General features: G+C 45.3%; 2 protein-coding genes across 6 annotated transcripts; both read right to left on the bottom strand.

Annotated features, from left to right (window-relative positions):
• Positions 1–7,435: 7,435 nt before the first annotated feature.
• LOC135545759 (zinc finger protein 500-like) lies at positions 7,436–12,406 on the bottom strand. 2 transcript variants are annotated; one of them, XM_064973601.1, is made up of 5 exons: positions 12,121–12,406; positions 11,410–11,869; positions 11,182–11,306; positions 10,862–11,006; positions 7,436–10,329 (listed from the first exon to the last, which is right to left on the bottom strand). In XM_064973601.1, exons 2-5 carry the CDS (start codon positions 11,732–11,734, stop codon positions 9,545–9,547), a joined length of 1,380 nt encoding a protein of 459 aa, XP_064829673.1. In that variant the 5' UTR covers positions 11,735–11,869; positions 12,121–12,406; the 3' UTR covers positions 7,436–9,544. The 2 variants fall into 2 exon arrangements, with proteins under 2 accessions (XP_064829673.1, XP_064829674.1); XM_064973602.1 differs by having other exon boundaries at positions 10,862–10,982.
• Positions 12,407–15,693: 3,287 nt separating this feature from the next.
• On the bottom strand, positions 15,694–23,368 carry LOC135545756 (zinc finger protein 181-like). 4 transcript variants are annotated; one of them, XM_064973593.1, is made up of 5 exons: positions 22,285–23,368; positions 21,098–21,432; positions 20,808–20,947; positions 17,749–17,809; positions 15,694–17,651 (listed from the first exon to the last, which is right to left on the bottom strand). In XM_064973593.1, the coding sequence occupies exons 1-5, from the start codon at positions 22,344–22,346 to the stop codon at positions 16,243–16,245; spliced, it is 2,007 nt and encodes a 668-aa protein (XP_064829665.1). In that variant the 5' UTR covers positions 22,347–23,368; the 3' UTR covers positions 15,694–16,242. The 4 variants fall into 4 exon arrangements, with proteins under 4 accessions (XP_064829665.1, XP_064829666.1, XP_064829662.1 ...); XM_064973594.1 differs by having other exon boundaries at positions 21,098–21,450; positions 22,068–22,377; XM_064973590.1 differs by having other exon boundaries at positions 22,068–22,377.
• Positions 23,369–23,407: the final 39 nt, after the last annotated feature.

Below are 23,407 nucleotides of genomic sequence, written 5' to 3'. Positions count from 1 at the left end.
AACAACAAAACCAAGAACACGACACTAACATAAGGCAGGACACCGATACACAAGAACAATAACAACTGGTGAGTGAACCTGGGGAAGTGGCATATAAAGGGGAGGAAATGATGAAGGTTAGTGGAGTCCAGGTGTGAATCATAATGATTCACATGTACGTGTAATGATGAGTGCCAGGTGTCCGTAATGATGTATCCCAGGACTGATGGTTAGTACTCTGGCCATGTCTTACGCCAGAGGGGAGGCGCAGGAGCAGACGTGTCATCACAGGAACTTCAGAGCGTTAGGATAATGAATCCCCACTCTATCCCGGCATTCCTCTTCCCAACCGGAAGCACATTCACTGTAATTATATCTCCATCCATGTTTTTCACAAAGGGGAATATGCTACACACCAGTGCATGGTCTCACCTCCTCCTTGCACACTGGGTTGATGTGGGTTATAAATAGTTATAAATCACATAGATAAATCAACAGTTGTGTGAGGACAGTGTTAGAATGCTCTGGTATTTAGAATGCTGTACGATAAAAGATGGTTCTGAATCATGTCGTCAAAATCAATATTTCAACAGACACAATATATCTGACGAGACAGACGCCAGTGATGAACTGGTTTTTAAAAATATATTTTTTGTATTTTTCCCCAATTCTGATCTTGTCTCGTCGCTGCAACTCCAACGGGCTTGGAAGAGTAGAAGGTTGAGTCATGCGTCCTCCTAAACATGACCCACCAAACCACACTTCTTAACACCCACCCGCTTAAACCAGAAGCCAGCCGCACCAATATGTCGGAAGAAACACAGTTCAACTGAGGTCAGCCTGCAGAGGCCCGGCCCGCCACAAGGAGTCGATGAGCCAAGTAAAGCCCCCCCGGTCAAACCCTCCCCTAACCCGGACGACGCTGGGTCAAACCCTCCCCTAACCTAACCTGGACGACGCTGGGTCAAACCCTCCCCTAACCTAACCCGGACGACGCTGGGTCAAACCCTCCCCTAACCTAACCTGGACGACGCTGGGTCAAACCCTCCCCGCTGGGTCAAACCCTCCCCTAACCTAACCTGGACGACGCTGGGTCAAACCCTCCCCTAACCTAACCTGGACGACGCTGGGTCAAACCCTCCCCTAACCTAACCCGGACGACGCTGGGTCAAACCCTCCCCTAACCTAACCTGGACGACGCTGGGTCAAACCCTCCCCTAACCTGGACGACGCTGGGTCAAACCCTCCCCTAACCTAACCTGGACGACGCTGGGCCAATTTTTCACCGCCCGACCGGACTCCCGTTTGCGGTCAGTTGTAATCAGCCCAGATCGAACCCGGGTCTGTAGTGATGCCTCTAGCACTGCACTGCCTTAGACCGCTGTGCCAATTGGGAGGCCAGTGATGAAAGTTTTAAACCAGAGTCCGCTAACACCATTAGCACATGGAGTTCTTCAGTACAGTCTGGTAGATGAATAAACAGGCTTCCTTCATCTCCAGACAGCACTGTAATCCCCTGAAGGCAGGATTCAGTACAATCAGTAATGGCAACCTAAATGAAAACATGGTCCCTGGGGACAAGACAGTAGAGCAGATTACGAGCAGCCTTGGGATACAAACCTCTAACCCCCACTGTGTCTGTCTCGCTCTCTGACACACACGGGATGTATGTACAGTACACATCTGAGGGGTGATAATTCCATAATCCCCTACAGAGTTATATTTTATTACATATTTTAGGGGGGGGGGGTGGAAGGAAATTTGGGCAGGGGAGAGGCAGCAGAATAGTGTTCTGGAGAATTGAACAAGTAGCCTGAGGCAGAGAAGACACCAAGTGTAACAACATATATAAAAACAGTTATAGTTGGATCCGAAATGGAGATGGGTAACTGGGTACATACTCAGTGTAACTGCACAATACAGTACAAGACCATTCCCACACACTGGAGTTAATCGATGCCGAAAACCACCCCATTTAATGTAGGTCATGAAAATGTCAGACAATATTTCGGTGACACAGCCACGGCATGTGCCTGCTTAACTGTTAATTTGTTTCCTTTCCCTGGGGGCAAAGCTGCTTATGTTTTCAGGGGCTGAAATGGGATTACATACACCACACCAAAATATACACACCAACAAAAATACACTGTGTACAAAACATTGAAAAAGCAGCAATATAACTTATGGGTGAAATTGTGAAGAGACATTGTATACACAGAGTGAACAAAACATAAAGGACACCTGCTCTTTTCATGACAGACTGACCAGGTGAAAGCTATGATCCCTTATTGATGTTACTTCAATCGGTGTAGATGAAGGGAAGGAAACATGATTTTTAAGCCTTGAGACAATTGAGACATGGATTGTGTATGTGTGCCATTCAGAGGGTGAATGGTCAAGACAAAATATTTAAGCGCCTTTGAAAAGGGTATGGTAGTAGATGCCAGGCGCACCGGCTTGAGTGTGTCAAGAACTGCAATGCTGCTGGACTTGTCACGCTCAACAGTTCACCGTGTGTATCAAGGATGGTCCACCACCCAAAGGACATCCAGTCAACTGCGGGAAGCATTGGAGTCAACATGGGCCAGCATCCCTGTGGAACGCTGTTGATGCCTTGTAGTCCATGCCCTGATGAATTGAGGCTGTTCTGAGGACAAAAGTGGGTGTAACTCAATATTAGGAAGATGTTCGTTAATGTTTTATACACTCGATGTATATACACATATCAAAATATATCAACAGAAAACACAGCAAAGCCTCTATATGCACAGAGCAAAGCTATAACACCACTCTCTCTAGCCCCCACACAAACAAACATGAATGACAAGATCAACCTCCTCCTCAATACACACACAAAACCCAGTGACCTAACTCACACTCGGTGTACACCACTCTCTCTAGCCCCCACACAGTGCGTGTACACAGCGATTCCTCTCCCTCTGTGCTCTCTGTGAGGACTGAGAGGTGTTATTACACTAAAGCCCTGGGTCTGTAATGGAGCAGTTCAACCCCACAGACCTTGGGGGAGGGGAGAGGACAGAGAATGTAATGTTTCAATGAACAAATCATGGCCTCAGTAGCACGGGGAAATCGACCCACCCAGAAAGCTACTCCGTATTCAGGTGGGTGTGTGTGTGTGTGTGTATGTGTGTGAGTGAGAGAAATAGAGAGGGATAAAGAGGCAGAAGACAAAGCGAGAAAGAGATACTAATCAAGAATACCTGTTCGCAGTATACATTTTAGTCATTTGCAGACACTTATCCAGAGCGACTTACAAATTATCACATTAATCTTAAAATAGCTAGGTGGGACAACCACATATTACAGTCATAGTAAGTACATTTTCCTTTAAATCAGAAAAGTCAAAGCTCGTAAGGGGGGAAAAGTCAAGTGCGAGTGTTAGCTCACGAATGGCATGGGGGGGGGGGGTGCTGTGGGACATGCATACGGAGCAGCAAGAGGAACAGTCCCTCACTACCTTCCGGCTATGTTCAAACCCTACACCCCAGCACTCCGTTTTGAAACCTCTGGTCTCTTGGGCCTCCCATCCCTACGGGAGGGCAGCTCTGCTCAGCCCAGTCCAAACTCTTCTCTGTCCTGGCACCCCAATGGTGGAACCATCTTGCCCGTAAGCTAGGACAGCAGAGTGCCTGGTGGTATTCCGAAAACATCAAACCCTACCTCTTCAAAGACTGTTAAATAATCCCACAGCAACCCCCCCTTCTCAACCCAAACCCCCCACGTACTAGCAGTGACTTCACTGATAGCTTCTTTGAGGAAAAATGTACCTACTATGACTGTGATATGTGGCTGTCCCACCTAACAATCTTAAGATAAACGCACTAAGTTGCTCTGGATAATGACTAAAATGTAGTGGAATGTGCGGAGGAGCGAGGTGAAATTGGAGATCTTGGGAGGGTTGAACACCAGTGAGCTGCAGCGTTCTGTATAATTTGCTGGCTTTTATGGCACCAAGCTGGGAGCCCAGCTAACAGAGTTGCAGTAGTCCAGACGGGAGATGACAAGTACCTGGATTAAAGACCTGCGCTGCTTCCTGTCTGGGGCAGGGACGTACTCTACGGATGTTGTAGAGCATGAACCTGCAAGAGCTAGTCACTGCTTTGATGATTGCAGAGATCAACAAGGTGATGTCAAGGGTCACGCCAAGGTTGTTCGCACTCTGGGAGGGGGACACAGTGGAGTTGTCAACTGTGATGGTGAGGTCTTGGAGCAGGCAGGTCTTCCCCTGGAGAAAGAGCAATTCTGTCTTGTCAAGGTTGAGCTTGAGGTAGGTGGGCCAATGTCCAAGCTGAGATATCTGCCAGGCACGCAGAAATGTATGTGCAGAGACTGAGACACCCAGCCCTGAGAGGCTGGAGAGGAGGATCTGATGGTTCACGGTGTCAAAGGCAACAGATAGATCTAGGAGGATGAAACAGAGGAGAGAGAGTCAGCTTTGGGGGTGCTGAGTGCTTCCGTGACAAAGAGAAGAGCAGTATCGGTTTAGTGACCCGTCTTGAAGCCTGACTGGTTAGGGTCAAGAAGATCATTCTGAGATAGTAAGAGAGTTGGTCAGAGACAGCGCCCTCAAGTGTTTTGGAAAGAAAAGAAAGGCATTTGTTTGTTTTGACGTCAGAGTAGTCAAGTGATCATTTCTTGAGGAGGGGAGTGACTTGGGCCATTTTGTAGTCAGAGGGGACGCAGCCAGTAGTCAGGCAGTCGGGAGGCCAGACCTCACTAGTTGCAGGAATTCATCTGGAGAGAGAGGGGAGAAAGAGGCCAAAGTGTAGGGTAATTCTGTGTGAGAGACCAGTGGACTCAATAGGCTGAGTGAATGAGGAGCGGATGTCCTCCACCTTCTTTTCAAAGTGGTTGACAGAGTCATCCACAGAGAGGGAGGGGTGGAGGATTAAGGAGGGAGGAGAAGGTGGAAAATAGTTTCCTAGGGTTAGAGGCAGAAGCTTGAAATGTTAAGTGATAGAAGTTGCTTCAGCAGTGGATACAGAGGAAGAGAAGGATAACTTCCAGAGGACCTTTCCATCATTTCCGGAGCCTCATTCTGTCAGCTCGCAGAGAGACAGTCAGGGAGCAGGAGGGGAGGGCCGAGACGGCCGGGAGGTAAGGGGACAGTTCAAGTCAAAGGACGCGGAAAGGGAGGAGAGTAGGGTCGAAGAGGCAAAATCAGGAGACAGAAGGGAGGAGGATTCAGCAGAAGGGAGATGATATATGATAGAAGAAGAGAGTAGTGGGAGAGAGAGAGAGCGAAGATTGCGATGGCACATGACCATCTGGGTAGGGGCTGAGTGGGTAGGGTTGGAGGAAAGGGTGATGAGGTCAAGTGTATCGCCTGTCTTGTGTGTGGGAGGGGACTGGGAAAGGTCAAGTGTATCGCCTGTCTTGTGTGTGGGAGGGGACTGGGAAAGGTCAAGTGTATCGCCTGTCTTGTGTGTGGGAGGGGACTGGGAAAGGTCAAGTGTATCGCCTGTCTTGTGTGTGGGAGGGGACTGGGAAAGGTCAAGTGTATCGCCTGTCTTGTGTGTGGGAGGGGACTGGGAAAGGTCAAGTGTATCGCCTGTCTTGTGTGTGGGAGGGGACTGGGAAAGGTCAAGTGTATCGCCTGTCTTGTGTGTGGGAGGGGACTGGGAAAGGTCAAGTGTATCGCCTGTCTTGTGTGTGGGAGGGGACTGGGAAAGGTCAAGTGTATCGCCTGTCTTGTGTGTGGGAGGGGACTGGGAAAGGTCAAGTGTATCGCCTGTCTTGTGTGTGGGAGGGGACTGGGAAAGGTCAAGTGTATCGCCTGTCTTGTGTGTGGGAGGGGACTGGGAAAGGTCAAGTGTATCGCCTGTCTTGTGTGTGGGAGGGGACTGGGAAAGGTCAAGTGTATCGCCTGTCTTGTGTGTGGGAGGGGACTGGGAAAGGGTGAGGTCAAGTGTATCGCCTGTCTTGTGTGTGGGAGGGGACTGGGAAAGGGTGAGGTCAAGTGTATCGCCTGTCTTGTGTGTGGGAGGGGACTGGGAAAGGGTGAGGTCAAGTGTATCGCCTGTCTTGTGTGTGGGAGGGGACTGGGAAAGGGTGAGGTCAAGTGTATCGCCTGTCTTGTGTGTGGGAGGGGACTGGGAAAGGGTGAGGTCAAGTGTATCGCCTGTCTTGTGTGTGGGAGGGGACTGGGAAAGGGTGAGGTCAAGTGTATCGCCTGTCTTGTGTGTGGGAGGGGACTGGGAAAGGGTGAGGTCAAGTCTATCGCCTGTCTTTGTGTGGGAGGGGACTGGGAAAGGGTGAGGTCAAGTGTATCGCCTGTCTTGAGTGTGGGAGGGACTGGGAAAGGGTGAGGTCAAGTGTATCGCCTGTCTTGTGTGTAGGAGGGGACTGGGAAAGGGTGAGGTCAAGTGCATCGCCTGTCTTGTGTGTACAAGGACTGGGAAAGGGTGAGGTCAAGCATATCGCCTGTCTTGTGTGGGAGGGGACTGGGAAAGGTCAAGAAAATCGCCTGTCTTGTGTGTGGGAGGGGACTGGGAAAGGGTGAGGTCAAGTGTATCGCCTGTCTTGTGTGGGAGGGGACTGGGAAAGGGTGAGGTCAAGTGTATCGCCTGTCTTGTGTGTAGGAGGGGACTGGGAAAGGGTGAGGTCAAGTGTATCGCCTGTCTTGTGTGTAGGAGGGGACTGGGAAAGGGTGAGGTCAAGCATATTACCTGCCTTGTGTGTGGGAGGGGACTGGGAAAGGGTGAGGTCAAGTGTATCGCCTGTCTTGTGTGTAGGAGGGGACTGGGAAAGGGTGAGGTCAAGCATATTACCTGTCTTGTGTGTGGGAGGGGACTGGGAAAGGGTGAGGTCAAAAGAGGCAAGGAGGGGAAAGAGAGAGTTGGAAAGAAATCAAGAGCAGCGAGCCATTGTCAGGAAATGAGCCTATCAAGGTGTCAAGCTCATTGAGGAACTCTTAGGACACCTGGTGGGCAATGGTGGGGAGCGTCTGTCAAGCCTACTGGGAGGAGTGAACAGGTATAGAAAACACACACATAGTTGCCAAAGCTACAAAAAAGCTCAATTTGATCTGAAACTTACGAGGTAAGATACTCAAGTGAGAGAGTGGTGTGGAGCCTTCCTCAAACAGGTCGGCAGAACAGTCTGACAACCTGAGGGAACAGGGAATTCTCTCTGTTAAAGCAGAGAATGTGACTTGCAAAGCCAACAGAAGGCCAATAATGCTTCACACACACTAGACGTAAAACATGCTGACGAGGCCGACGTCTTCAACCAGCCAACTATACTGTCAGTGCATGTCTTCTATGCATTATAATGGAGAACACAGCAGTAAGACTCCTCTCTGGTGGCAATCAATGGTACTGCACTTACACCCCAAAAAGTACAGTACCTTCTAAAATCTTGTTCCTGCTTTTCCTTACCTTATGGACCAAAGAAAGCATATTCAGAAATAAGATACTGTATCATCATTGCAAGATCGACTGTGAATACACCTGGTTTTATTTTGGTTAATTACTTTATATGAACACTACACATGGAGGATGACTAACGACACAAAATAGGGAATGTTATGCTAATTGTATCATTCATAATAATCAGTTTGCACGTTTGTCACTTTTGCTAACATACACAACCATGTAGAGTAAAGGGCAAAAGCACCGTCTCTCAGTATAAAAACACTACTAACAATATAACAACCCTTTAAATGATGCAACACTTAGAAATGCCTACTCTTCCTCCCGCAGGGAGCGCTGCTTTCCTTTCTCGCTCTCACACCATTTCCTGTCTTCATCATTGTCTCTTGACAGGTGGAGTCATTCCTATGGGACATGAGTTTAAAATGCAGACAGATGTGCAGGTCGGCCTAATTCATAGAAGACAACATGCTACATACAGGGCATTGGGAAAGTATTCAGATCCCTTTCCTTTCCCCCACATTTTGTTACGTTACAGCCTTATTCTAAAACGGATTCAATGCATTGTTTTCCTCATTTGGAAAGGCACACATCTGTCTATATAAAGGTCCCACAGTTGACAGTGTATGTCAGAGCAAAAACCAAGCCATGAGGTTAAAGTAATTGTCCGTAGAACTCCAAGACAGGATTGTGTCAAGGCAGAGATCTGGGGGGGGGGGGGGGTACCAAAAAAAATGTCTTCTGCATTGAAGGTCCCCAAGAACATAGTGGCCTCCATCATTCTTAAATGTAAAATTATGGAACCACCAAGACTCTTCCTAGAGCTGGCCGCCTGGCCAAACTGAGCAAGAACCCGATGTTCACTCTGACAGAGCTCCAGAGTTCCTTTGTGGAGATGGTTGTCCTTCTGGAAGGTTCTCCCATCTCTGCAACACTCCACCAATCAGGCCTTTATGGTAGAGCGACCAGACAGAAGCCACTCCTGAGTAAAAAAGGCACGACAGCCTGTTTGGAGTTTGCCAAAAGGCACCTAAAGGACTCGCCGACAATGAGAAACAAGATTCTTTGTTTTGCTAAAACCAAGATTGAACTTTTTGGCCAGAATGCCAAGCATCACGTCTGGAGGAAACCTTGCACCATCCCTACGGTGAAGCATGGCGGTGGCAGCATCATGCTGTGGGGATCTTTTTCAGCGGCAGTGAATGGGAGACCAGTCAGGATCAAGGGAAAGATGAACAGAGCAAAGTACAGAGAGATGCTTGATGAAAACCTGCTCCAAAGCGCTCAGCCTGGGATGAAGGTTCACCTTCCAACAGGACAGCGACCCTAAGCACACAGCCAAGACAATGCAGTAGTGGCTTTGGGACGGGTCTCTGAATGTCCTAGCCAGAGCTCAGACTTCATCCCAATAGAACATCTTTAGAGACGCTCCCCATCCAACCTGACAGAGCTTGAGAGAATCTACAAAGAATTGGAAAAACTCTCCAAATACTGTTGTGTCAGGCTTGTAGTGTCATACCCAATAAGACCCAAAGCTGTAATCACTGCCAAAGGTGCTTAAACAATGTAATGAGTAAAGGGCCTGCATCCCACTGCCGGCTTGTTTCTGAAGCTTAGCGGCGTTGGTCCTGGTCGGTGCCTAGATGGGAGACCAGATGCTGCTGGAAGTGGTGTTGGAGGGACAGTAGGAGGAACTATTTCCTTTGGTCTAAAGAGATATCCCAATGCCCCAGGGTAGTGATTGGGGACATTGCCCTGTGTCGGGTGCCGTCTTTCGGATGGGATGTTGCACTTATTGTAAAAGTAGAGGTGTTAACCCCGGTGTCCTGGCTAAATTCCCAATCTGGCCCTCATACCATCACAGTCACCAAATCATCCCCAGCTTACAATTGGCTCATTCATCCCCCTCCTCTCCCCTGTAACTATTCCCCAGGTTAATTTTTTATACATATGCAAAATATTCTAAAAACCTGTTTTTTCTTATTCATTATGGGGTATTGAGTGTAGATTGAGAAAAATAACAATTTAATCAATTTTAGAATAAGGCTATAACATAATAAAATGTGGAAAAAGTCAAGGGGTCTGAATATTTTCCAAATGCACTGCAAGAATTTTCCATTTTAAAATGTTTTCTCCCATTAGCTCCGACTGAATGTGACCCTGTTGACCCTTTACCCAGTAGAGGGGAGAGTGTTGCCATCCTGGTCATACTCATCCTCATGGTATGGCAGGCCCTGGTGTACCCTCTGGTAGTGCACCCTCAGGTTGCCCCTGTGTGCGAACCTCTTGCCACACTCCTGGCAGACAAAGGGTCTCTTCCCCAGGTGGACGTCTCTCTGGTGGGCCCGGAGGTTCCCACTGCGAGCAAAACGCTTTCCACACTGGGTGCAGCCAAACGGCCTTTCCCCTGTGTGGACGCGGGTATGTACCGTGAGCTCTGACGGAGTCAGGAAGCTCTTGTCGCATACCAAGCAGGGGTACATCCTCACCCCTGTGTGGCGCAGCAGGTGCCTGCGCTGGTGGGACGGGTAGCTGAAGCTCTTGCCGCAGTACGGGCAAGTGTAGGGTCTCGCCCCGCCCAGTGTGTGTGCGTGACCTTGTGCGTGTTTCTGAGCATGTGCGTTGGGGTGTGGTCTGACTGGATCCTTGGCAGCCAATGACCAGCGGTTCTGATGAACTAGGCCCCTCCCTCTGTCATCTCTTGGTCTCAGGCCTCTCTGGGATTGGTTGGTTTGGTCCTGTGACTGCCGGGGCTCTCTCTGCTCTAGTACCTGGTCTGGGCTCTGGTCCAGGAAGCTTGGATCCTGAAGCTCTAGAGGAACCCCACTGGCCCAGGGGTCAAGCCCAGGAGACCTGTGGTCGGGTCGGGGAGAGAAATGTCCAACCCGGGGGCCATGGAAGAAGGAGGTGGAGCTCTGGCTCTGAAGAGGTCTGGGGTCTCCCTCCCAATGGGATACTACCAAGAGATAGGAACAACATCATGAAGGGGGCTCAATATACTCATTCCAACAATTCCACAAGTATAAAATACAATACAGAATGAAAAGACAATGTTTATTTGCTCTAAAATCGCAGCGTACAGTTGCGATAGTTGTGGGCTAAAATGCTTGATTTTGCTTGCGGCAATTCTGACATTTTGGATGGCAATTTGCAATGATTTTGTCAGGAAAATTCGCTGACGGGGGGAAAAGTTTGTTGATGATTTGATTGAAGAATTGTATGCAGTAAAAGAGCAGTGACTGGTTAAGATTGAAAGCCCTCTTTTTGTACTGAGGTGATTGGACAGTTTTATGTGGTAATGTCAATATTGATTTTGGCTGTTTTGTGCAAAAATAGTGTGGTGATTGGAAAATTTGAAAGCCTTAGCATAATATGCAAGGAATTGTTGATTCACCCAAAAAAATGATCTATTGCAGAATCGCTAAATCCTGGAGGGACTGTAAAACACAAACATGTAGATTGATTGGTTAAGGATTACACTTCCTTACACTTTGCCTTGGTCCCTGTTGTGTCAGACAAGGGTTCTCCCAGCCTCTGACCCCCAGCAGAAGAGCTCCTCCCTGGCCCTTGGCCCTCCCCCTCCACAGGGGCAGGGTGGGGCTCCTCGAACTGTGGAAGAGGGCAATGTTTAAGCTAAAGGGAGAGAATAAAACATTAATGTGGGGGCCAGCGTCACAGCTGTGTTAACAGCCTTTGAATAAATTAACCGTTGAAAACTCAGAATGACTATCTTTGTGACATAGAATAAAACGATAATTAAATAGAGAAAGTCAGACATTCTTATTGTGTTAGAGAATGACTGACTGACCTCTTCTTTGATGGAGGACCCCTCCAGCTCAGTTCTCTCCTTTTTCATCCTGTGGGACTTCTTACATCCGCTGTCCTGGACCAGTGGAGGGGTCTCAGAGGCCGCATCCGAATCCCAGCTTGAACCTGAACAAACGGTGCAGGACAGACAACCAGACAGTAGTTTAGGGGTGTTTTCAACCAAAATGTTCCTAAGATCATTTTCAGATGAGACATCCGGTTTTCTTACCAGCTCTTGGTTCAGACTGCTGCCCCGGGCTGCCATCTCCTCCTGTTTTTCTCACTGGTCCTTCTACCACATCCAGTAGGCCCTCTCCTTCTTCTCCTTCTTCTTCTTCTTCTTCTTCCTCTCCTTCCTTCTTCAGCCTCCTCTCTGCCCGCTCCAGCCTCCCCCTCAGGCCTGTGATCTCCTCTCCTCTCTGTGTCAGCTCCTCCTGCTGCTCACACAGACTGCTCTCAAAGATTTTTGCGATCTCACACACTGCTGCCGCCAGCAGGGAGTCCATGACGGTGGCCAGCTGGGCGTGAAACGTGTTCCTTACAGACTCCAGCATTGTGGCGACGGTGGTGTCCTTACCCACTGCTCTGGGGGCAACAGGGGTAGATAGGGTGGAGGGTTACACCGAGTCCCAAGGAGAGGAGCACTTCTTTGCTGTCAATCAGGTGGGGTGGTGAAGAGGAGGATGTCACTATGGTAGAAGATGATACAGTAATTTATAAAGATGTGACCCTCTATCTGACATACAGCAATGTTGGAGTCAACCTGGCTACATCTGTCTCCTATCCAGTCCACCAGTTATCTGGATCTGAGCCAGTCTGTGAGGCATAACTAGCTACAAAGCCAAGTAGCCAACACCACACCCCTCCAGAATCACTGCTCGTTAGCTGGCTAAACCACTAATATCCAGTCTACATGCTGTTAACAACAGATGAGACTTACCTTAAAACAAACACTGAAGACTGTGAAGAGTGCAGCCAGGCAAATCAAGATAGCTAGACAGCTGAACAAGGGTAGCTCTGGATGGCAGACTCGGTTAACGTTATCGAGCTAGCTGGTTAACAAAGACGCAAGAAACCTGGAAGAGCAATTACTGTATGTAGCTACAGTACTTGCTTTATTGGTCGAGTCATTTGAAATTCGAGTAGATAACTCAAACTCTCAGATTTTGGGATTTTTCATTTGACTAAAATGGCTAGCGAAATCTATGGAAGCGAGCCATGTTGATTCTCCGTCTCGCGATAATGAGACGTTCTTCTCTACGGGATTTGCAATTCCCTGGCCGGATAGATGGAGTGACCACAAAAGGGAAATGAGTGAGATCTAAAGCTTTTTTATTTATTTTATTTTATTAACAACAAATCAATACAGGAAGTACATGTGGGAACACAAGTATATATAAATAATATACAAAGGACAATTGGGCTAGGAGGTACAATATCATATTACACAAGGACCTTAAGGGACATCATATACTTACAATTCGAACAGCTTTCTTGCTAGTAGAGTATTTAATTGTCTTTAAATATAATTACATTTATTTTTGTAAGGTAAGAAAATGTGGTGTTTTGATTGTAAATTTACATTTGTGAATATGAAATTTGGCCAAAAGAATAATGAAATTAATTACAGAAAATTGTTTCAGCTTATTTCTATGTTAGGTAAAGAATCCAAGCAGTACATCTCTCCACAATAGTGTAAAATCTTCATAAATGCGTTCAATTATAAATCTACTGATGTCTTGCCACAGTTTCCTTACATGAATACAATGCCAAAAAAGATGCAACACTGTTTCTGGGTGGTCATTGCAAAAGGTACAATTTGAGTTCATATAGTCATTGGCAGGATAATATTTATATATTTTTTAAAAGGAAACTTCCTTAATTTTGTTAACAAGTAGGGATGTGTGTGGCAACATCCAAACTTTTTTCCAACAGATATTATCAATAAATCCATTCCAATAAGGCATGACATAAGGTATAGATACAACATCCTGCTGAAACAAGGATCGTATCGCTCTGTTGTTGAATGGACCAAAAGAGAAACAAATCTTTCCTACTGATGAGTCAACAGGGTCAATAGAAGGTAGGCTCTGAGGGTCAGGTCTTGACACGTTCCTGAATAACAGAGCAACACCTGAGGGAATGGCATCTAAAACAATTGCTAAATCTTTAGGTGTTACAGGGACCTTGTAAAGTGATAAGAATTCCTCATAACTAAGTAAAAAAACCTCTGCATTTACCAGTTGGCTCACCAATAGGATATTATTTCGGATCCAATATTCTAAAAGAAAAGAGGTATTTTTATACAATATATCCCGATTATTCCATATATAATATATGCGTGGAGAATAATTTATAAGCATAATTTAGGACCATGACAAGAAAACCTGCTGATGAAAAGCAGAAATTTTCACTGGACCTTGGTCAATATTATAATTGCAAACCAACATGAAGGCAACCAAAAGTAGAGAAGACATGATGAGGAATAAAATTTCCCATAGAAGTGGGTCTTCTTCGGAATTTTTTATCCAATTGATCTTAAAAGTATTATTTAAGGTAGTAAAGTCCAGAAAATTGAAAAGCATCTGGTCTATCTCCTTGCTTATTTTACTGTCAAGATATCAAGATAGAGTGCCATATGTTAGTCTAGAGATACCTTCAGCCTTGGTTATTAGGGATCTTCCTTATAAAGATAAGTCCCTCTGTAGCCATTGATTTAGCTGGGTTGTTTTAATACGGGAGTTAGAATTGAGTAAGCCTCTGGACTTCTGATCCTTTGTAATGGTTATGCCTAAATACATAAGTTCTTCTTTTACTGGAATACCATAATGTGAAGGTGTCACACAATCTTTGACAGCCATGAGTTTACATTTATTAATGTATAGACCAGACACTTTGGAAAAGGATTGTATCACATTGATCGATATGGGAATTTGGTTAGTGTCTTTCAGAAAAAGTGTAGTATCGTCAGCCAGTTGGCTTATACTAATTTCTTTACCAGCTATGGAAATACCTTGTACAGGACTATTATTTAAAGAATGTAAGAAGTTGGGTGATTAATAAAAGCAAAGAGATAGGACAACCTTGCCTAATTCCTCTCTTTAACTCAAATCTAGGTGAGGTGCCATATTTCAATTTGATAGAGCTGTTACCATTTTTATAGTCGTAATAGCCTTACAGAACAAATCCCCAAAGCCAAAGGGAGTAGAAGAGGAACTGATGCTCTACTGTGACAAATGCTTTATAAAAATCTAAAAATAATATAAAGCTATCCTCAGTTATTAGGTCTGAGTAGTCAAGTACGTCTAATACTAGTCTGACATTGTTAGAAATATGTCTGTTCCTCATGAAGCCTGACTGTGTTTCATCAATGATTGCATCCAGGACTTTATTTTTGCAAGCAGAAAGGCTAATATCTTATAGTCATTATTAAGAAGACAAATTGGACGCCAGTTATCGATGAGCAGCACTTCTTTTTTAGGTTTAGGTATCAGTGTTATTAACCCCTGATTCATTGTAGGAGGGATAACATTGTTTTTAATACTCTCTATTTATTTTTTTTACTTCAGATTGGAAGGGAGGTACTTGTTCAGAAAATAATTAGTACAATTCTGAAGTAATTCCATGAACACCTGGCGATTTAAAGCACAGACAGAAGGGATTAACCCAGACAAGTCACAGGGGTTATAAAATTGAAGCATCCATTTAGAAGGTTCTCGCCACGTATTGTAGTGAGAGAATGTCCAGTCACGGTTAGTGGGAGAGGATGGTACTTGGTGAAACTGGGCCGACATTCTGCTATTTTTCTCATCGATTAAACATCTGATCTCAATACATTTGTCACTTCCCAAAACTACGAACACAGTACACTACATTTTATAGACTTGATTCTTCGCCAAAGTTTTTAAAAACTGCGTTGTTTAGGAGTGCAAGGTCAAATTAAGTTTGTGCACACACGCACCTCACCGAGGCGGCGTTCCCTATTATGCAAATACCACATTTTCTTGTCAAACTGTCAACATAGTAGCTCGCAAGCAACAATATATGCCAAATAAGTCTAAAAACCATTTTCGGGGAAATAAATCAGATTTGACCACTCAGACAAGTCACATTGCCAGGAATCATATTCGTATCTGACTTCACACTACCTTTGAAGGTGGTTTGAAACATGGCTTGAAATATCGGATTCCATGTGCTGTTTGGCTGTTCAGACTGCAGGAAAACAAACAGATACAAATTGGATATGCAAAAAAAAATAAAAAGGATTTGAGTCACTTCAATGTGAACATGGCTTTTAACTGTACCTGAAGATCTAATGACTTTAAATAATTATTGCAAATGAGGAACATGTACTATTTGTTATCCTTTATTACTAGAGGTCTCTACTGCCCATGTTTGTGCAATCATTGTAATTCATAAAAGGTTCACTAATAAACTGGGTGATCCATGCAAAACCCTATTGAAGTATGCATGACCTATTGAAGTATGCATGACCTATTGAAGAAAGTCAACCTCCAGTAAATACATTTTATTCATGTAAAAAAAACTGATGGAGCAAAAGTATATTCCCTGTGCTATTCTTGACAACATAGAGAATGTACAGTACAAATAACATGTTACATGTCATAATAACATAGAAATGATAGAGACGTGTTTACAAGAAACTAAAAACATAAAACATGGCTCCAAGACGTTGAAATAAAAAATGCCATAAACTGGTCCGGCACTGACTTTAAAAAAATGTGATCCTGCAACCACATATCACAGTTTGATCAGTGATACCCATATTGATCACCATATCACAAACATTGACCACCAAATCACATGTTTTTGCTCTTTTAGAATCCTCTCTCAGCATCATGTTAATTCATTGGCCACCAGGGTTGGGGTCAATTCGCTTTTCACTCAGCCAGACAAAAAAAGACTAATTGAAAATAAACAGCACTTTTAAAATCACAAATGTAACTTCAAATGGACGTAACAATCTGACTTTCTGAATGTAATTGATCCTGGTCCTGCTGAACACTCCAACTTGACTAGGCCGAGCCATGTGTGGACAGACTCAGGCATGGACAGTTTCATAGTGGATCCTCAGGGAGTTACTGTTGTGGAAAGTCCTGTTACAGCGAGGACAGCGGGACCGCGGGTTGGGTTTCTTGAATTGGTGGACTTGTAGTAGATGTCTCTTACGTTCAGCCATGGTCTCAAATTGCTGAACACACCTGAGGCATTGGTACTTCTTCCCCGGGTGGGCGGACTTCCTGTGGCTGATCAAGATGGGGTGACAGCGGAATTTCTTGCCGCACTCTTCGCAGCTGAGCGGTTTCTCACCTGTGTGGATTCGGAAGTGTTGAACGAGGCTCATCTGTGAACTTAGCAGCTTTTTACACACTGTGCATTGAAACAGGCCGTCTGTTTCTGTCATTTGCTTCCGTTTGCTGTTTTCCTTTGCACGTCGATCGTCTTTCCTCTTTGACTTAATGGCATGTTGCTGCTCAGCACCGTTAGCAATGGGATCCTCCACTGGTGCAGTCCAGGAGAGGTATCTGCTGCTCTCCTCACCCCCGTACACATCCGCATGGGCTTTACGCAAATGTAATATCAGGAACTGCTTTACACGGAACCTCTGCCCACACTGGTTACAAGGGTACGGTCTCTCACCTGTGTGAATGTGTTCGTGGTCCTGCAGGGATTTTGCAGAAGTGTACTCCTTATGGCAAACGTGACAAGAATAAAGTTGTGGATGTATGCTGCCTTTAGGGGAGCCAGCTTTGTTGTTGGGGGAGGTTGGTTTGTCTTTGGGGGGTAGAGGTTTGGCCTTGCTGGAAGAGAGAGGTTTGTTGTTGGGGGAAGTAGGCTTTGTTCTGCTGGGGGAGAGGGATTTTACTTTGTGGTTGATAGAGTTCAACTTTTCTTTGACGTTAGAGCAAGGTTTGTTCTTTTCTGTTTTGCCGTGGCTGTTCAATGTGTGCACCCGGAGTGCACTTGGATACGGAAACTTTTTGGGACACTTAGGACATTTGTATGTCCCCTTGTTATGAGACCTCATGTGCACAGAAAGACCAAACTCTCTGTGAAAGCCCTTCCCACAGTATTTGCAGCAGAAACTCTTGTCAGTTCCACTGGTTGTTGCTTCTTCCTCTGCACTAGGTTCCATTTTTAAATGCTTTCTTCTCCTTCCTAACTTCTTTTTCACTATGTCACTCGTTTTCCCATGTGTCCCCTCTCTGTGTTTGCTTTGTAAGTCACAATCTTTTCCATGTCTTGTGCTGTGCCTCAAGACATTCTTATCTAATAAGACGCTGCTCTGGGGTTCCGGATTTTCTTGTTTGAATGTGCACAACAGACTACCATGGGTATTCCTCAGCCCCCGCCCCCGCCCTACTGAGCCACAACCATATCCTGACCAGGCCGCGCTCAGTTCAGGTATGTCTTTTAACCGTCTGTTTAACAACCGCTCCGCAGCAGACCCTGAAGGAGAGAGGAGCGGAACGAGCGGGATCAGTAATGATGTCCTGCACCAGGAGCTGAATTACAATTATGAGGGGCAAGGATGATTTACTCTTACCTTTTCGTGGAGGACTCCTGGCTAGGGCTGTCAGCAAGTGGTTATCAAAATCTTCAGCCTGCTAAAACACAGACTCATAATGAATATGCTCACAACCAAAAATGCCTATCAGAGTACTACTAAAGCAGACATTTAAAGAGTAACTTTGATGATAAAAAATATAAAATCATGGAAATCCAGATGTTTTAGGCTTTGTTATAGTAAAAAGTCGATTTATTTAGACAGTTCGTTGCAAAAGTGATATTTAGGTGTTTTGGGAGCAAATCTAGCTCTTTTTGCACCTCGCAGTTCAACTCTGATGTAGAGGTGCCTTAAGAAGGTTCCTCTACGTCATCTCAAGGGAGGGGTTCGGTTTGAAATGTACTCCCTTCTAGATGTGCTGAGTGGTACCACGTCATCTCAAGGGAGGGGTTCAGTATGAAATACACTCCCTTCTAAATATGCTGGGTGGTACCACGTCAAGGCTTGCTATAAAGGCAGGTGACAGCGCACCTTATTTGGTAATGGTCTTGGTAAGTGGAGTGTGCCAATATACACTGCTCAAAAAAATAAAGAACACCTAAACAACACATTGTAACTCCCAAGTCAATCACACTTCTGTGAAATCAAACTGTCCACTTAGGAAGCAACACTGACAATAAATGTCACATGTTGTTGTGCAAATGGAATAGACAACAGGTGGAAATTATAGGCAATTAGCAAGACACCCCAATAAAGGAGTGGTTCTGCAGGTGGCGACCACAGACCACTTCTCAGTTCCTATGCTTCCTGGCTGATGTTTTGGTCACTTTTGAATGCTGGCGGTGCTTTCACTCTAGTGGTAGCATGAGACGGAGTCTACAACCCACACAAGTGGCTCAGGTAGTGCAGCTCATCCAGGATGGCACATCAATACGAGCTGTGGCAAGAAGGTTTGCTGTCTGTCAGCGTAGTGTCCAGAGCATGGAGGCGCTACCAGGAGACAGGTCAGTACCTCAGGAGATGTGGAGTAGGTCGTAGGAGGGCAACAACCCAGCAGCAGGACCGCTACCTCCGCCTTTGTGCGAGGAGCACTGCCAGAGCCCTGCAAAATGACCTCCAGCAGGTCACAAATATGCATGTGTCTGCTCAAATGGTCAGAAACAGACTCCATGAGGGTGGTATGAGGGCCCGACGTCCACAGGTGGGGGTTGTGCTTACAAGCCCAACACCGTGCAGGACGTTTGGCATTTGCCAGAGAACACCAAGATTGGCAAATTCGCCACTGGCGCCCTGTGCTCTTCACAGATGAAAGCAGGTTCACACTGATCATGTGTCAGACGTGACAGTCTGGAGACGCCGTGGAGAACATTCTGCTGCCTGCAACATCCTCCAGCATGACCGGTTTGGCGGTGGGTCAGTCATGGTGTGGGGTGGCATTTCTTTGGGGGGCCGCACAGCCCCCCATGTGCTCGCCAGAGGTAGCCTGACTGCCATTAGGTACCGAGATGAGATCCCCAGACCCCCTGTGAGACCATATGCTGGTGCGGTTGGCCCTGGGTTCCTCCTAATGCAAGACAATGCTAGACCTCATGTGGCTGGAGTGTCAGCAGTTCCTGCAAGAGGAAGGCATTGATGCTATGGACTGGCCCACCCGTTCCCCAGACCTGAATCCAATTGAGCACATCTGGGACATCATGTCTCACTCCATCCACCAATGCCACGTTGCACCACAGACTGTCCAGGAGTTGGCGGATGCTTTAGTCCAGGTCTGGTAGGAGATCCCTCAGGAGACCATCCGCCACCTCATCAGGAGCATGCCCAGGCATTGTAGGGAGGTCATACAGGCACGTGGAGGCCACACACACTACTGAGCCTCATTTTGACTTGTTTTAAGGACATTACATCAAAGTTGGATCAGCCTGTAGTGTGGTTTTCCACTTTAATTTTGAGTGTCACTCGAAATCCAGACCTCCATGGGTTGATAAATTTGATTTCCATTGATAATTTGTGTGATTTTGTTGTCAGCACATTCAACTATGTAAAGAAAAAAATATTTAATAAGAATATTTCATTCATTCAGATCTAGGATGTGTTATTTTAGTTTTCCCTTTATTTTTTTGAGCAGTGTAGTTTGCGTTATGCTTCCTTGACTAGACCTCTGACTTTACACAAAATTGAAAAGACACTAAGGCATATTTCCATATTTGACCAAATTCAACATTTTTCCTGACTGTTTCATACACATCTGAGCTTCTACGACAAAGAGAAAAACATGTAGGCAATAAGGATTATACGTTTATATTCGTAGCTACATCCATCGTAACAAGAAATAGATGACAATGGTGATCATCTCAACCTGTATTTTTCCCCAACTGCTATGACAGAATGGTGGCGCATTGTGAAATTTAATCCCACATGGGGCAGATATATATTTTAAAAAAATACTTTATTTACAATATTCATCCCGTGCCCACACACTTCTAATTCTGAAAAGTGAAAGCATACCTGTGAGAAGAGTTGCCCTTGTAGTAGTTGTAGGTTTTTATACAGTACCCAAGACCAATCTGTGAGTTAATTTGACCATTGGAAAAAGAGCTATTGTGTAAATACTGCAATGCTAGTTGGATTGAATTGAGCCCCTAATCTTAATTTTCAAGGTAATGATTGCACTTTTCTTCCCAATACAATAACGCGATAAACATGAGGCCACATTTCATGGGGATTCAAACTTACACCACAAGGTTGTAAGTAGATGTCAGAAACTCAGCACCTTACCACTGTGAGCGAACTGTCCAGAGCCATATTTCTGTGATGCACATAATTGTATTATCAGAGCATGCCAGTTGACATCTGGTAAATATGCTTTAATGAGAAAGTGTTTGGATCAGGTACAACTACGTTTACCCACCCCAATTTCCCCCAACCTGAATGTATTTCTTGAAAATGTGAATGTGTTGGGCAAAGGCTGAAATTGGGGTTGAGAGTTACCCTTCAACCTAATTAACAGAAGACATGTGTTTGTTCAGCCATGTGCTACATTTGGGTGTGCAGTATGACTGTTTATTGATTCAGGTTTCCCCCCCGGACAGGTAACTGACCTCTTGTTTGATGTTAGGGATGCGCCATAAAGACACAGTCAGTGGTCGCAGATCCACCCATGGCCACTCATTTTCCTTTTTGATCTTCGAGGGTGGAATTAAAGAATCTTCTGACTGAAGAGGCTCGCACCAATCGGGTACTGCATAGAAACCCAAAAATTGAAATGTAATGACACAGAAAAATAAAGCTCAGCTGACACCAACTGGGAGGGAAAAAAATGCATATCATGTCTACAGTTATCAAGACCTGAAATTGTATGTTGATATTTGTCTACGCAATATCAAGTTACCTTCTTCTTCTACCTCAGCAATTGTTGTCACGTCAGTGACTGTTTGCCCAGAGGTGTTGGCAGCCGTACCATCCAACACCTTTATTTTTCCACCCTCCTTCAACCTCATCTCTGCCAGCCTCAGCTTCCCCTTCAATGCTGAGATCTCCTCTACACTCTGCGTGAGCTCTGCCTGCTGCTCACTCAGACTGCCCTCAAAGATCTTGGAGATCTCACACACGGCTGCAGTGAGCAGGGAGTCCATGATGGAGGACAGCTGCAACCTGAAGGTGTTCTGCACCTTCTCCGACATCTTTAATCTCCCTGGCTCAGGTTTGTGTGACGTCACCCAGGTTCTAGAGTTGGAAGCTCAGCTGTCAATCATGACGAATCATGTACACATCAGGAGGTTAAACAGGACAACAGTAAAGTTACAGTATAGTAGACTAACGTTGTATTTAAGATCAGGATTTTTTTTTGGCATATTTGACCACGTAAAAAAGGTAAAGATTCTAACTTTAAATTGAAGAAAATACTGCTGTGATTGTTTTCAAACCAAAGAAACGATGCTGATTAGGGAGTGATCAAAGGTCTTGCAGAAGGTGCAGCTTTAATGCGATGCTTTTGTTAACACTTTGTCATCAACATTTATACCTCAAATACCTTAGTTATTTAACTTTAATAAAAACGGATATATCCGGATTTATGTCGATGTAGCTACAGTAACGTTACACGACTTGAGATAAAGACACTGTGGGCTAGGACATGCGAGTTTAACATGTCTTGTGTCACATAGATAACTCTATAAACGTATATACATGCACGTTATACTGTTTTTAATGTTGCTGTCATTTGCAAAGGTGTATGCATTGCTTACAGACGAGCAAGTCCAACACAACATGCAGTGAATGTGCATTGCTAGCTGGGGGTCCACGCGCGATAATGTAAACGTGACAGGCACATTGATAGCAGTCAGTCGGTCAGCACGAACCTGCTAAAACAGCGGTCTCTAAAACAACTGACTCTGTTGGCTTGGTCTTCGTTGTATATCTTCAACGTATGGAGCATGCAATATAAACCATATTTACTTTCGTTAGAACTGTCCGCTGCTGTTCGAATTAGCTACCACACCAACATTTTTCCGAGAGGACCTCGCCTCTCCGCCAACCCTCGCGATTTTCCATATCCAATAAGATTCCGATGTGTACCTGAGCCCTGGCTCGAGATTCCAATAGGGTCCAGCTGCGACGTCATCTCTCAGAGCAGTCATCTCTCAGGGTCTCTCTTCTTCTTCGATGAGGTTTAACCGCGGTTGGCATCCAATAAATATTGCATTACCGCCACCTACTAGACTGGAGTACAACTCCCTTATACTTTGTTTGAACAAAATAAACAAATACCCAACCATCGAACACAACACTCACAAAAAATAAATAACACCACCCTACTCCACTATTTAAATGTATCTAGTCCTACCTTGGGCAAACAACCTGAAAGGATGGGACACTTAACACACCCTGTAACTCTCCTGATGTCAAGTCTCACACACCCATATACTTCTCTGCAGCTGCCACCGAACCTCCATTTTCTGCAACTTACATTCCATCCCTGCAGTAACAGTTGATAACCATTGCTATAAATTCTAAAAATCCAATCCTACTGAAAGATATATCACTTGTACTGGTACATATCTACAACTCACACCCCTTTTCTCAGGATCTCTCCCCCTTGATCCATTTTCCTCAACTTCCTTCACTGCCTCAGCATACAACTATTGCTGCACTACTCTAACCCTGGAAACCTCAACCTGCTTCTCTCGCGCTGATCATTTCTGATGCCCAGCCCCATGGGCACCCCTGCAATTAACACATTTGCATTTACATTTACATTTAAGTCATTTGGCAGACGCTCTTATCCAGAGCGACTTACAAATTGGTGGGGCACTACTTTCCCCAATGCTACATATTCCTTTGTCTCATGCCCTTCTGTACACTTCTCACACCTTGGAACCTCCCTCCTACACACTGCTGCCACATGCCATAAGCTTGACACCTGTAACAATGTAATGTGTTTGGCACAAAAGCTCGCACAGGTCTGTGACATCGAGGTGATAATACTGCAAATACGCGGGAACTTGTAAATCTTTTTCTTTGAGGAGAGAATCTCTGTCAAATGTATTTATTTCCCAGAGGAAGATATCTGTTACTCTATGGGCCGTTGTGGTTTGGACAAGGCTACTTACATTTCAACTATTTTACTTTTAAGACGTGTGTGTGTGTGTGTGTGTGTATGTCACAGTTACACCGTTTGACCAACAATTTAAGAAAGGAT

This window comes from Oncorhynchus masou, chromosome 9 (assembly GCF_036934945.1).
Source record: "Oncorhynchus masou masou isolate Uvic2021 chromosome 9, UVic_Omas_1.1, whole genome shotgun sequence".
Lineage (NCBI taxonomy): Eukaryota > Metazoa > Chordata > Actinopteri > Salmoniformes > Salmonidae > Oncorhynchus > Oncorhynchus masou.
This window is presented reverse-complemented; position numbering and strand designations above follow the sequence as displayed.